The 12,938-nt window shown below is 42.4% G+C and overlaps 1 protein-coding gene across 3 annotated transcripts in view; it reads left to right on the top strand.

The window, feature by feature from the left end:
* The window catches only part of CFLAR (CASP8 and FADD like apoptosis regulator), a 39,188-nt gene that overhangs the window by 10,055 nt on the left and 16,195 nt on the right, over positions 1-12,938 (top strand). For all 3 annotated transcript variants that reach the window (XM_016208832.2, XM_016208833.2, XM_016208834.2), the window contains exons 3-5: positions 2,481-2,586; positions 4,137-4,272; positions 5,604-5,689. In XM_016208832.2, the coding sequence (XP_016064318.2) occupies positions 2,481-2,586; positions 4,137-4,272; positions 5,604-5,689 (328 nt within the window). The remainder of the gene's footprint in view (positions 1-2,480; positions 2,587-4,136; positions 4,273-5,603; positions 5,690-12,938) is intronic.

The following is a 12,938-nucleotide window of genomic DNA, read 5'->3' as shown; positions in this document are numbered from 1 at the left end:
AGGGAATGAGGTGGTCCAGACTTTTGAATGAGAGAAACAAGGACAGTAAGAGAAGCAGCCTCATTACTTTCTCGGCTCACTGATCCAACTGCTTCATTCCTTTAAACTCTTTGAATTTTTAGATTGTGTTTGCTTAAAGCAGTTGGATAGTAGGGCATAATGACAGTGGAAGGGGGTGGATGGTTTGTGTTTGCCTGATGGATAGAACGAGAGAAATAGGCATGACTAAGGCCTAGTAAATATTTTTAATTTATTGGTTTTAGGGAGAGAGCAAGGGAGAGAGAGAGGAGATAAAAACCACATTGATTTGTTGCTCCACTTATTTATGCATTCATTGGTTGATTCTTGTATGTGACCTGACCAGGAATCCAACCTGCAACCTTGGAGTATCGGGACGATGCTCTAACCCACTGAGCTACACACAGGGCCAAGACATAGTAATTCTTGACAGCCTCTTTGAGATCTGCAATGGTCTTTGTTAGCTTGATTTTCTATGATGTCAGACCTGGCAATTTTCTATTTATTTATTTATTTAAATATATCTTTATTGATTTCAGAGAGAGAAAGGAAGAGGGAGAGAGAGGTAGAAACGTCAATGATGAGAGAGTCATTGATCAGCTGCCTCCTACATGCCCCCAACTGGGGATTGTGCCTGCAACCCCGGCATGTACCTTGACGGGAATCAAACCGGGATATCCTGGATCCTAGGTCGATGCTCAACGGCTGAGCCACGCCCAGCTGGGCACACCTGGTAATTTTCCATACTGAGAGAAGAAATAACAAGTGTGATATTTTGTTGTTTTATGGTCTTTGTAGAACTCTGTGATCCTTCTTGAATCTCCTTTCCGCTGCTGCGAAAGCTAGTGGGTTGAGCTTCCTGCCTGTGAGTTTCTGCTTCCAGTGTCTTATATATAGCTCCCCATAGCCTTAGTATGGAAAATTGCCACGTCTGACATCATAGAAAATCAAGCTAACAAAGACCACCTCTCAGCCCCTTTCAGTTCAGAGAGGAACGTCCGCTGTAGTCCCCTTTGGTTCAGAACAGCCTTTAAGCTGTTCCTTCTTTCTGGTCACACAATACTCTCTTGGAGGCTCTGGGGTGCAGAGAAGCCACCAGAAAGAGTGTTTCTGGGGAAATGAGAACTTATCTTAAATTAGCAGTTCCTTTTTCTCCAGACCACCAGCCTTTAGTTATATCAATAATGTATATTTAGACATGTGTATTATTAAAAACTAAATTATTAAAGAGAGTTGAAAGCAGTGTGGACTTTGGAAAGTGTCTGAGACTTGAGGTCTGAAGTCTTGATTCAAGCCTCAGAACTGTCAGGTACCGGCCTCGTAGCCTGAGCCAGCCACTAACATGGGTTGGGCCTTCTTTTTCCTACTCGTAAAGCTAAGAATAATATAATACTTAATTTCACACGTTCGTTTGTGAGGATCAATTGTGATAATTTAGCATGTGAAGTACCTTTTAAAACTGTGATGCACTCCACAATGTAATTGTCATTATTCTCTATCATCTCCCACCTCTCCAACCATCTTGTAATATCAGTAATCTTAAAACTTTTGGGGAGACACCGACTGGGTTTTTGGGAATAAGCTAGGGAGCACTCTCTCCGTTTGCTGTTTCCTGTCTACGGTGAGTGGAGGCAGTTTCTCAGGGCCTCTAAGCAGAAAGGCTGGGCAATGGGAGGGGAGTGTTAGATTCATTCATTCATTTGTTAAGTAGGGGTTTTTTTGTGGGTTGACATATGCCAGCCAGGTATTTGGGAAGTGCTAGAGCAAAATAAGTGAAGACTCTTCCATCCTCAAGACTCTGAGAGTCTAACTGGGAAAACAGGCCTCTAAGCAGTTAGGACAATTTTAAGGTGATAATGCTAACCATGAGGTGTCCTGCAAAGCCCCGTAAAGCATGATGGTAGCTCTTACTGGAACAGAGGTGACTGAGTCAGAAGGGGCTTTCTAGACTAAGACATCTGCAGTCACAATCCCCAGGCTCTAGATGCCTTTACCCTTTGAGTTCCCGAGTGGGCCTGGATATCCCAGGTGTTACTTTGTGTTAGAATCTTGTGACTCAAAGTATGGTCCCTGAAGCAGCGTCAGCATCACCTGGGAGCTTGTTAAACAGACCATTTTCAAGTCTATTTGTCTTCATCTTAGTCATTCAGGTTCTTTACGTATTTCTTCATAACTTCTGGGGGAGTTAGGGGATTCTTTAGGGAAGTTTTTATTTTCTGAGTTGTTTTCAGAGCAGTTGGAAAGAGAGGTACCATCTCTGATTGAAAACGGGGGGAAAGATGACCTTTCTTTTTAAGCTCCCTTAAGATCTCTTTCTGGGGTGATCTAGGATTTCTGTGTTATGGGGGGCACATTCAAATGGGGACAAGAACTAGTCTTTTAACCAGTTATTGGCATAGGCTCTTTGTGCTGTCACTGGGACTGGTACCTGAATTTACTAAAGAAACTCATCTGTTTTACAGGGTGCTGATGACCGAGATTGGTGAAGATTTGGATAAATCTGATATGTCCTCATTAATTTTTCTCATGAGGGATTATATGGGCCGAGGCAAGACAGCTAAGGATAAGGTGCGTTTTCTTTTTCTTGGTTAATATTCCCAAAAGCCTATCAGAAGTTGGAGGACACCTTTTACTGTGTGAAGAGATGGAAGCAGGCATTTGAGCAGGGAGGTCCACGCTGGGGGTGAAGGAAGGCAGAAAGTGAGAAGAGTATGGTTTTATGTCTTTCCTTTTTATAGTAACATTGATGGTAGGAAAATTGGTTTATGAATTGAAAGGAAACAGGGTGATATCTTCTGGTGTGGCCCTGGGTGTTTCTCTCACCCTTGTATTTTAATCCTTGTATTAAATTCATAGGCCTGGCTTATGCATCAGTTTTTCTCCCTGATTTGACAGATCATCTGGGAGAGTTAGGAAGCTTCGTCTGCTTATGCTGAGTAGAAACAGGTGGGAAGTGCTAATCCACTTCTGTGTCTCTCTCCTTAGCTAGCTCAAGGTCAGTGCAGAGTCATTAGGCTGCATGAGGAGATATGTCCTTGTGACCCATTTATCCAGTGAATGGCAAAAGTAGAGATTTGGGTTTGAAAACTAGGTAGTGGTGAAGAGACCAGGGATATGTGATTACTGGAAAAGTATTTAAATTCTAGCTGCCCCTATAAAGTACTGCCGACCTAAGGACAGGCCAGGAAGACCTCAGGTCTCTAGTATTTGATAGTATATCCATAAAGGAGCTGCCTCTGTGGACTGTGGTAAGTCATTGCTTGAGGATTTCCTCATGTTCCTCAAAGATGGCAATTTCTGAAATCTGGAAATAAAGGGTGACTGTATGCCCCCCCTCAACCAAATGCAAAATGGGAAGAAAAATTGAAAAAAATGAACTCCTCTTTTGGTGTCCCCTAATCAACTTGTCTCCCAATCATTTATATAGATTTAATTATGATTATTATATTTTAAAATAAGAATAGGACTTAAGTAACCAAATGTTAAACAGAAGAGAAGTAAAACCAAAACCAGTGCCTGTTTCTGCAACATTGCTCTTTCACAATCCTTGTAGTTCAGGGTAAATGAGTAACAATGCCCTACCCTTGAAATTTTGTTTCCTCATATCCCCTAAATCAGAGTGAGTTGGAATGTCCAACATTGATTAAAATGTTTTAGGAACTTCAAAACTGTATCATTGGGGTTTTTCTAGTAAAAACTTTCCCCAAACTACCTTCTCTCTTCCTTTTTTTAGGAAAGCCCTTAGAGATTTTCAGTATAACACTAGCTTGAGTTTTTGAAAGAGAAGATGTTCAGGAGGATTTTAGTATATTTTTAGGCCTGCTCTCTCACCATATTTCTTGACACAAAATAGCCCATGTGTCCATCCCCAACCTAGGCACAGGTTGGCCACCAAAAGACTTACTACTACCTCTTTGCTGAATAAAATTCAGGAGAGTAATTTGCACCTGGCCTTGGAAGGACTATCAGACAGAGAGGTCTGGTTTAGGATCACTGAAGGTCTGCAGGCACTCCACTTGTCACGTTTTCTTGCTGTTATAAACAATGGCCTGAGTTCTTCATTTGGGACTTAATAATCAGCCCTACTGACATTTATTTCTTGTTGGTGGCTCTTTTAGAGCTTCCTGGATCTTGTGATGGAATTGGAGAAGCTAAATCTGGTTGCTCCAGATCAGTTGGACTTATTAGAAAAATGCCTAAAGAACATCCACAGAATAGACCTGAAGACAAAAATCCAGAAATACAAGCAGTCTGGTAAGCAGAATTTTGGCCTCTCAGTGGCCTAAGAAAAGTACCCTGTGCATGGTAGGTTTGGTTGGTAAAAATTCATTGTTGGATGGATGGAAAGAACCTGAATGCTCAGTCCCACTAGCCTGTGATTAGAGATCATATCCATTTATATATCCTTCATATCCCACATCTGCTGACTTCATCACCCCACACCCATTACCACAGTCTTGGCCTTCTCCCATGCTGCCAAGCAGTTCTTAACACTCCTGCCTTCAAGAAAGAGTTTGCACCCCCATTCTCTGCACCAGGTGGAGGTGCTGTGGACATTCATGACTTTTTTTTATTATTATTTTTTAATATGTCTTTATTGATTTCAGAGGGAGGAAGGGAGTGGGAGAGAGATAGAAACATCAATGATGACAGAGTCACTGATTGGCTGCCTCCTGCAAGCCCCCCCCCCCCACTGGGGATCGAGCCCACAACCCGGGCATGTGCCTTGACCTGGAATCAAACCGCAGTCTTCTGGATCATAGGTTGATGCTCAACTGCTGGGCCACTCCAGCTGGGCAGGACTTTTGAAAATATACTGAGCCCTGCTGCCTTGCTCCAGTGTTTGGCCTGATCACCATTCAACTCTGGGTGGTATCCTGTCACTGGGGTCCCATAGCTGCCCTGCATATGTTCTGAGTTTCACAAAAGCTTCTCATGAAAAAGGGCATCTTTTCTTTTTTTAAAAAAATATATCTTTACTGATTTCAGAGAGAGAGCTAGAAACATCAATGATGAGAGAGAATCATTAATTGGCTGCCTCCTGCACTCCCCATGCTGGGGATTGAGCCCACAACCTGGGCATGTGCCCTGACCAGGAATTGAACCTCGATCTCCTGGATCCTAGGTCGATGCTCAACCACTGAGCCACGCCCAGCCAGGCAAAGGGCATCTTTTCTGCTGATAACCCCTCCCTCGGTAAAGGGGACCAGATTCACACTGGCCCTCTCCCTTGCCACCCTTCCCCTATTGTCTTTTAGACTCAGCCTCAGATTGGGCTCTGTTGGCAATCTACTGCCACCAGAGTCACAGCCTGAAGGGCATGGCTGAGACCCAGTGATCTGTAGAACCCCTGCCCTCCACTCCATACCCCTAAGTGACTGATAAAAGATCAAGTCCAAGAGTAGCATTTTTAGTACATTCTTAATGATGCTGGTGGAAGAGTCATCTGATCTGAAATTTTGAATTAAGTAAGGTGGCTGGAAAGTTTAGGGTTTTTTGAAAGATGATGATTGACCTTGAAGTGAGCCATTGTTGAAGATTCGTTTAATAATAATTGGTAAACCTTAACTCTCTTCTGCTTATAGCTCAAGAAACAGAAACAAGTCACATAAATGGTTTCCAGGCATCTCTCACAAACTTGAGTCTTAAGGATCCTCCATATAACTTAAAGGTGAGTCTGGATCAAATGTGTGGAATCCCAGCACGAAAAAGCTTCAGAAACTTAATTAAAATATACGTGTTCTCACACTATGTACTTTAATATCTGAAAAAAATTGTGATAGAAACATGCACTTGTTTTTAAAACATGTATAACAATTTGTGTTTATAAAGCTCTCATATGCTCATTAAGGTAATTTGGAAAACACAGAGAAATATAAATAAAGTACAGTAGACTGACTATCCTACCACCCAAAGATAACAACTGTTATCTTGTTCTGTTCCTTTCTAGTCTGTTTTCTATTCGGTTTGCTTTTGTATTACATATGCAATTGAACATTTTCTTTCTTTGTTCATGTGTTCCTGTGAAAGTTTAGCTTTTTAAATAAAAATTGGTCAGGACATGCCCATGGACCAAAAAATTCAAAGTGATACTAAAAAACTTAAAATATGTTTTTATTGATTTTTAGAGAGAGAAAGGGAGCGGAATAGAGACAGAAACATCGATGAGAGAGAAACATCAATTAGCTACCTCCTGCACGCCCCCCACTGGGGATCGAGCCAGCAACCTAGGCATGTGCCCTGACTGGGAATTGAACCGGCAACCTCTTGCTTCAGTAGGTTGATGCTCAACCACTGAGCCACACCAGTGGGACTAAAAGACTTTTTAAAGTATGTTTCCTCCTAAAGATAGCTGAGAGACCATCCAGAGATAGTCTATATAAATATCGTATTTCATTTTTTTTCTAATCTGAGAATTCTTAGAAATTATTCCACATAAATTCTATGAAACTACTTCTGTTTAATCATTCTAATTTAACATGGTCCTACTTTCTAAATGTATTGTATTTGTATATTTAGATTATCTCTAATCCTCTGTTAATGTAAACAATGCTTCAAAATAAATACCTTTGTATTTACCTCTCAATAAGTTCAAAGAAAGCAAAAGGCATTTGCTTTTTAATGATGCTTATTTTAATGATGTCAGCAAAAGTGTTTTTATTGTTGAGAGATGTTACTGATTCGTGAACATAAATTTCACATAGTCACTTCTGGTTTTTGTGTTAGTAGATAGTGCAAGGTAATCTCAGAATTGTTCTTTGGCTAATTTTTTATCCTGTGAAGTTCATCTTAGTATAATCTCGTCCTCATTGCCATATCAAGATATGTGGAATTTGTAGTGAGGACTTAGACCACAGTGCAAGTTCATGTTTAAGTGGTAAATACTTTCATAAAAGTATGTGATGAAAACATTAACTGCCCCTGTGATATAGTTTCATGAAGAACATGAGCTGTAAGAGTTACCACTGAGCAACAGAATTTCAGAGCTAAAAGGGATGTTAAGGATTACACTGTCTAGTCCCCTCACTGAACAAATAAAAAAACATAGTTCTAAAGAACGTTAAGTGATTATCCACCTCTAACTATCACGAGAACTGGGCCCAGTCCTTGCTCCTTCCTCTACACCATGGGTGTATTTAATAAACTACATACTAGACATGCCATTGCTTAGATATATCTGTCATTTTTCAAGAATCAATTATGCTGACCTAGCCAGCTTGGCTCAGTAGTTAGAGCTTCGGTCCTGGGTTCGATTCTGGCCAAGGGCTGTACCTCTGTTGCAGGCTCTGCCCCAGTTTGGGCACATGAAGGAGGCAGTCAGTCGATGTGTCTCTCTCACATTGATGTTCCTCTCTCTCTCTCTCTCTCTCTCTCTCTTCCCCTTCTACTCTCTGAAAAGCAATGTAAAAAATATCCTTGGGTGAGGGGGCAAAAAAAATAAAAAAAAAGTTATGGTGGCATTAAATAACACATGATACCAACATATTATAGAATAAAAAAGGTGTATGACTCGCAATATAATGCTTTTAATTTTATTTCTTTTGTTTTGCAACATAATGCTTTTAAAAATATATATATTTTTATTGATTTTAGAGTGAAAGGGAGAGGGGGGGAGAGAGAGAAACATTGATGTGAGAGAAATATCAATAGGCTGCCTCCCATGTGCACCCTGGGGACTGAAACCACACCTGACGGGGAATTGAACTGGTGACCTTTTGGTGTACGGGCTGACTCAACCGACTGAGCCACACCAGCCAAGGCTCAATATAATGCTTTTTAAACCTAGCTTCAATTTAATGTTATGTATCTTTAATAGTATGTAAAAGTGAATGCGTATCCATGTGGGGCTTGAACTTCTATTTAATATCAACAACCTGTGTCTAAGGCATTGGTTATTAGGGATAAAAGCAAGTTACATGTTTTTCTTTAATTTAGACACACAGACTTAGCTAAAGACACAGCTTAATGAACAGTCTACTTCTTTCTTTTGGCTAGGATAGCTTCAATGGAGAACTGTCATTTGAAAGATGAGCGTATCAGACGGTTGACAGTATGTGATATGTGTACCTTACACAGGCCCTGTCACTTGAGAAGAGAAAGGGTCAGTTCAGTCTTTCATTCTCTGGTTAATCCCACTGTAGCCCTCAGAAGTGGTAGCTGTTATCAAGAATCAAGCCCACATGTGGCTTATGTATATACCTAGGCAATTACAGAAGAACAATAACTGGACATTTTTTAAGCACTTCCATATGCTAGGCACTGTCCTGAGTACTTTGTATACATTTAACTTTCACAAAAAATGTATAAGGTAGGTACTCTGATTGTCCTTATTTTGAAGATAAAGAAACAGATACATAGAGATTAAATAACTTGCTTGAGAGAGGGGAGATGGCGGCCCTGTGAGAAGCAGCAGAGTGCCCCGCTCCCAGCCACAGACTCAATTTACTCCTAAAATCCTATGTAGCCAACTTGGAAAAGCCAAAGAAACTTACCTGAGTGGATGGAGCGCAAGTAGGGAGCACTGAAGAAACATAGAGTCCAGTAAGAGAGGAGAGGCATAGAAAGGGGGAGACCCCCTGAAGCCTGTGCTGGGCTCCGAGCCCGAGGCTGCAAAGCTCCCTGCTCTTGGGAGTGCGGACGGCATCCAAAAGTGGGGATCCCACACCCGGAGCGGAGGAGAGGGGAAGGAGCGCCCCGCGCACAGGGCAGAGGGCCCCAGGGGAGCGGTGAGTCCCGGAGGGACGGCGCCTTCCGAGGAAACTATCCTCTAGTGGCGGCTGGGACCGGTGTCTAATGCTCAGGGTGCTGAACATAGGAAAGGCTGTCCCAAAGCGTGTGGCACCGAGTAGTAAGGGACCAGAGGTCGAGACTGAGCAGCCGCACCCAGGGACCCTCTGCCCCCCTGTGGGGCATTGTGTTGAGTCCCGTAAAGCATTGAATCTGCATGGCTCGGGGAGGGGAGGAGCCCTCCGGCCCTGAGCTCCCGGTGGGGAGAGGCTGGGAGCTGTGACCAGCCCTGAGGGTGCCCTCCCGCCCTGAGCTCTTGGTGCTGAGAGGCTGGGATCTGTGACCAGCCCTGAGGGGCGCCGTGGTGGTGCATGGAGCCACCCCAGCTTTGCTGAGAGCAGTGGTGCGGGGAGCTGCATGGAGCTGACTTTGGGTCCCCTCCCGCTGGGGGCCTTGGCGCGCAGGTAGAAACTTACCTGAGTGGACGGAGCGCAAGTTGGGAGCATTGAAGAAACATAGAGTTCGGTAAGAAAGGCGGGTAGGACTCTGCCTGTGTGTTGCTTTGTGCGTTGTGTTTGTGAGTCTGATTGTGGGACTGGCTCCCACCTTCCCGGGGTGCACTGTGTGGACAGACCAGCAGAGGCTGGGATTGGGGTCTGCACAGGGGATTGTCTGAGGGCGGGCCTGGTGCGACCAGTCAACCAGAGCTGAGCAGGGAGGGGCGGAGCCCGCAGCCTTTCCTGCAGCCGGGAGCACTGCCTTCAACAGGAAAGGGGTGGGTCCACTCACTGAGCCCCAGACACCCCGCAGGGCACAGTCCTGAGGGAGAGGGGAGAGCAGCTCACAGGAGGACTTTACAAGAATAAGACTCTCAGGGACTGTTGTTTGGGAACTGGAGGAAACGCTGAAACCCCTGTCGGGGGCTGGGCAGGCAAAGAGCTCACTGGAATGTTCTTTAATTGAACTCACTGAGCCCAGGCTGCTGAAACGGCGCAGACAGAAAAGGCAACAGGCTGAAATCAATCTGAAGCTGCAGAAGGACAGAGCCTGGGGGACTAGAATCAGAGGACAGGGTAGGGACTGAGGAGCTTGCGGTGGAGCAGAGACTAACTCCCTCACAGGGAGCGCCTGACAGCAAAACCTCTAAGTAAGGGGAGTGATACCCTGGGCTACACTAGCCACCCTGCACCCTAAAGACTCTACAGAAGACTCTGGAGCAAGACAGGCAGCTACAAAGTTGCAATAGATGAAAAGAGGAAGTGGTCTGCGGAGAGCTTCAGATCAGCCATCTACCTAAGGACACCAGAGCCAAACCCAGACGGCTCCTTGCATTGGCTGATACACAAGTACCTCCCGGAGAACGGAAATCAGCACACAAAACAGTGAGCTGCAGACAACATAAGCTGCCCAGAAGAAACTCACCTGATTGACTGTCTTTTTTTCCCCCCTCTTTTTCCCTTAGGAAGAAGAGAAAGGGAAAAAAATTTGGTTTTTCTTTTTAAAGTTTATAATAATTTTTAAAAAATTTTTTCTTTTTTTTTAAAAAACGAATTTTCTTTTGCTTAGCTTGTTTTTTGTTTTGTTTCTCTGTTTTGTTTTGGTTTTTTGCTTTGTTTTGTTTTATCCTTGCTTCTGCTGTCAAGACTTTCTTGATATCCCTGCTTAATTGCTGGTACTTTATCATTATAAACAAGTTTACTATTTTTCTCTATAGTTGCCCCCAAATCTCTTATTGGACTGCCTCCCTGCCCAGGATTTATCTCTCTTGACCCATTAGCATAACTTTTTTTTTCTTTTTTTTCTTTTCTTCTTTTCTTTCTTTCTTTTGTTTTCCTCCTTTCTGTCTTCCTGTCTTTTTGTTCAGTTGTTAGTTTCTCTTATTATCTTTATTGTATTTTTATTTTTTCGTTTTCAACTATTATCCTATTCCTATTCTCTCCCTTAATTTTTTGCTGGCCCTTCTTTCGGAATCTTTTCTCTGCCTCTATTATCTCTCAGTAGCTTCTCTATTTTTTACATTTTAGTTTATTATTATTTTCTAAATTTTTGTCACTATTAACAATATGTACTTTTCTCTCTTTAAGCTTTACTTTTCTTTCTTTTTTTTACCTTTTTTTTTTTCTTCTCTAGAATTTGTGTTCTCCCTTCACTCTCCCAGTTCCATTTTCACTTGGGTTATTTTCATTGTGACTGTCAAGATATTTTTTAAGATACCCCTTGTTTCCTGGAAGTTTAGTTGTGTATTGTTCTGCTTTGCCAGCACCCATACAACAGCTTACACAACAAGGTTGGGGCTGAGACACACAGTTAGCCAACCTGAGAGGAGAGTCCTCCCAAGAACTGGTCAACAACAATCTAGACCAAACCACAACAGGAGAGCCCAAAGAACCCACATAAAGGACACTCCTAGAGCAAAGAGCTGAGAAGTATAAGGAAAACACACCTCTGGGCTCCACTGGACTCACAATACAAAATCCCACCCCACAAGACTGGGAGACAGCAAATATATGTAATACATAGATACAAACACTAAGAACCACCAAAATAGGGAGACAAAGAACCCCCAAATTAAAAAAAAGGAAAAATCTCCAGAAAAAGACTTTGATGATATGGTGTTAAGCAAGTTATCAGAAACAGAGTTCAGAGTAATGATTATAAAGATGTTCAAGGAAATTAAGGAGAAAAATAAGGCACTAGATGATAATAAGATCGAGGACCTTAGTGAAAACATGAAAAAAGAGATACATAACATAAATAAAAATCAGAAATAAAGAATGCTGTATCTGATATCAAGAATACACTGGGAGGAATTAAAAGCAGGCTCAATAAAGCAGAGGCTAGAATAAGTGACTTAGAAGACAAGGTAGAAAAAAATATTACTCAATCAGAGCAGCAAAAAGAAAAAACACTTAAAAAGCACGAGGACAGTCTGTGGGAGATTTGGGACAACATGAAGCGAAGCAACATTTGCATTATAGGAGTGCCAGAGAGGGAGGAAAAAGAGGAAGGGATAGAGAACTTGGTGGAGGAAATAATGACAGAAAACTTCTCTATGCTGGTGAGGGAGAAAGCCACACAAGTTCAGGAAGCACAGAGGGTTCCAAACAAGAGGGACCCAAAGACCCACTCCAAGACACATCATAATTAAAATGGCAAATGTCAAGGACAAAGAACAAATATTAAGGGCTGCAAGAGAGAGACAAGCAGTGACCTACAAGGGAACCCCCATACGGCTGACATCAGATCTCTCACCAGAAACTCTTCAGGCCATAAGGGAGTGGCATGAAGTACTCAAAGTAATGAAAAGCAAGAACATGCAACCAAGATTGGTTTATTCAGCAAGGCTATCATTTAAAATTGAAGGTGCTGGGGAAATTGGACAGATACATGCAAAAAAATGAAACTAGACCACCAACTTTCACTATACACAAAAATAAACTCAAAATGGATAGAAGACTTAAATGTAAATCACGAAACCATAAAAATCCTGGAAGAAAACATAGGCAGTAAAGTCACAGACATCCCATGTAGCTGACTTTTCACTGATACATCTCCTAGGGCAAGAGAAACAAAAGAAAAAATAAACATATGAGACTACATCAAACTAAAAAGCTTCTAAACAGCAGAAGAAAACAGCCTCAAAATACAAAGGAACCCCACAGTCTGGGAAAACATATTTGCCAAGGATGTATCTAATAAGGGGCTAATTTCCAAAGTGTACAAAGAACTCATAGTACTCAGCAAGAGGAAGACAAACAACCCAATTAAAAAAGGGGCAAAGGACCTGAATAGACACTTCTCCAAAGAGGACATACGGATGGCCAAGAGACATATGAGAAAATGCTCAACGTCGCTAATCATCAGAGAGATGCAAATTAAAACCACAATGAGGTACCACTTCACACCTATAAGAATGGCTGCCATCAACAAATCAACAAACGACATGTGCTGGCGAGGGTGTGGAGAAAGGGGAACCCTAGCACACTGCTGGTGGGAATGCAGACTGGCGCAGACACTATAGAAAGCAGTATGGAGGTTCCTCAAAAAATTAAAAGTGGAGCTGCCTTTTGACCCAGTGATCCCACTCCTAGGAATATATCCTAAGAATCCTGAAACACTAATCAGAAAGAATATATGCACCCCTATGTTCATAGCAGCACAGTTTACAATAGCTGAGATCTGGAAACAGCCCA

Source organism: Miniopterus natalensis, chromosome 8 (genome assembly GCF_054644295.1).
Source record: "Miniopterus natalensis isolate mMinNat1 chromosome 8, mMinNat1.hap1, whole genome shotgun sequence".
NCBI lineage: Eukaryota > Metazoa > Chordata > Mammalia > Chiroptera > Miniopteridae > Miniopterus > Miniopterus natalensis.
This window is presented reverse-complemented; position numbering and strand designations above follow the sequence as displayed.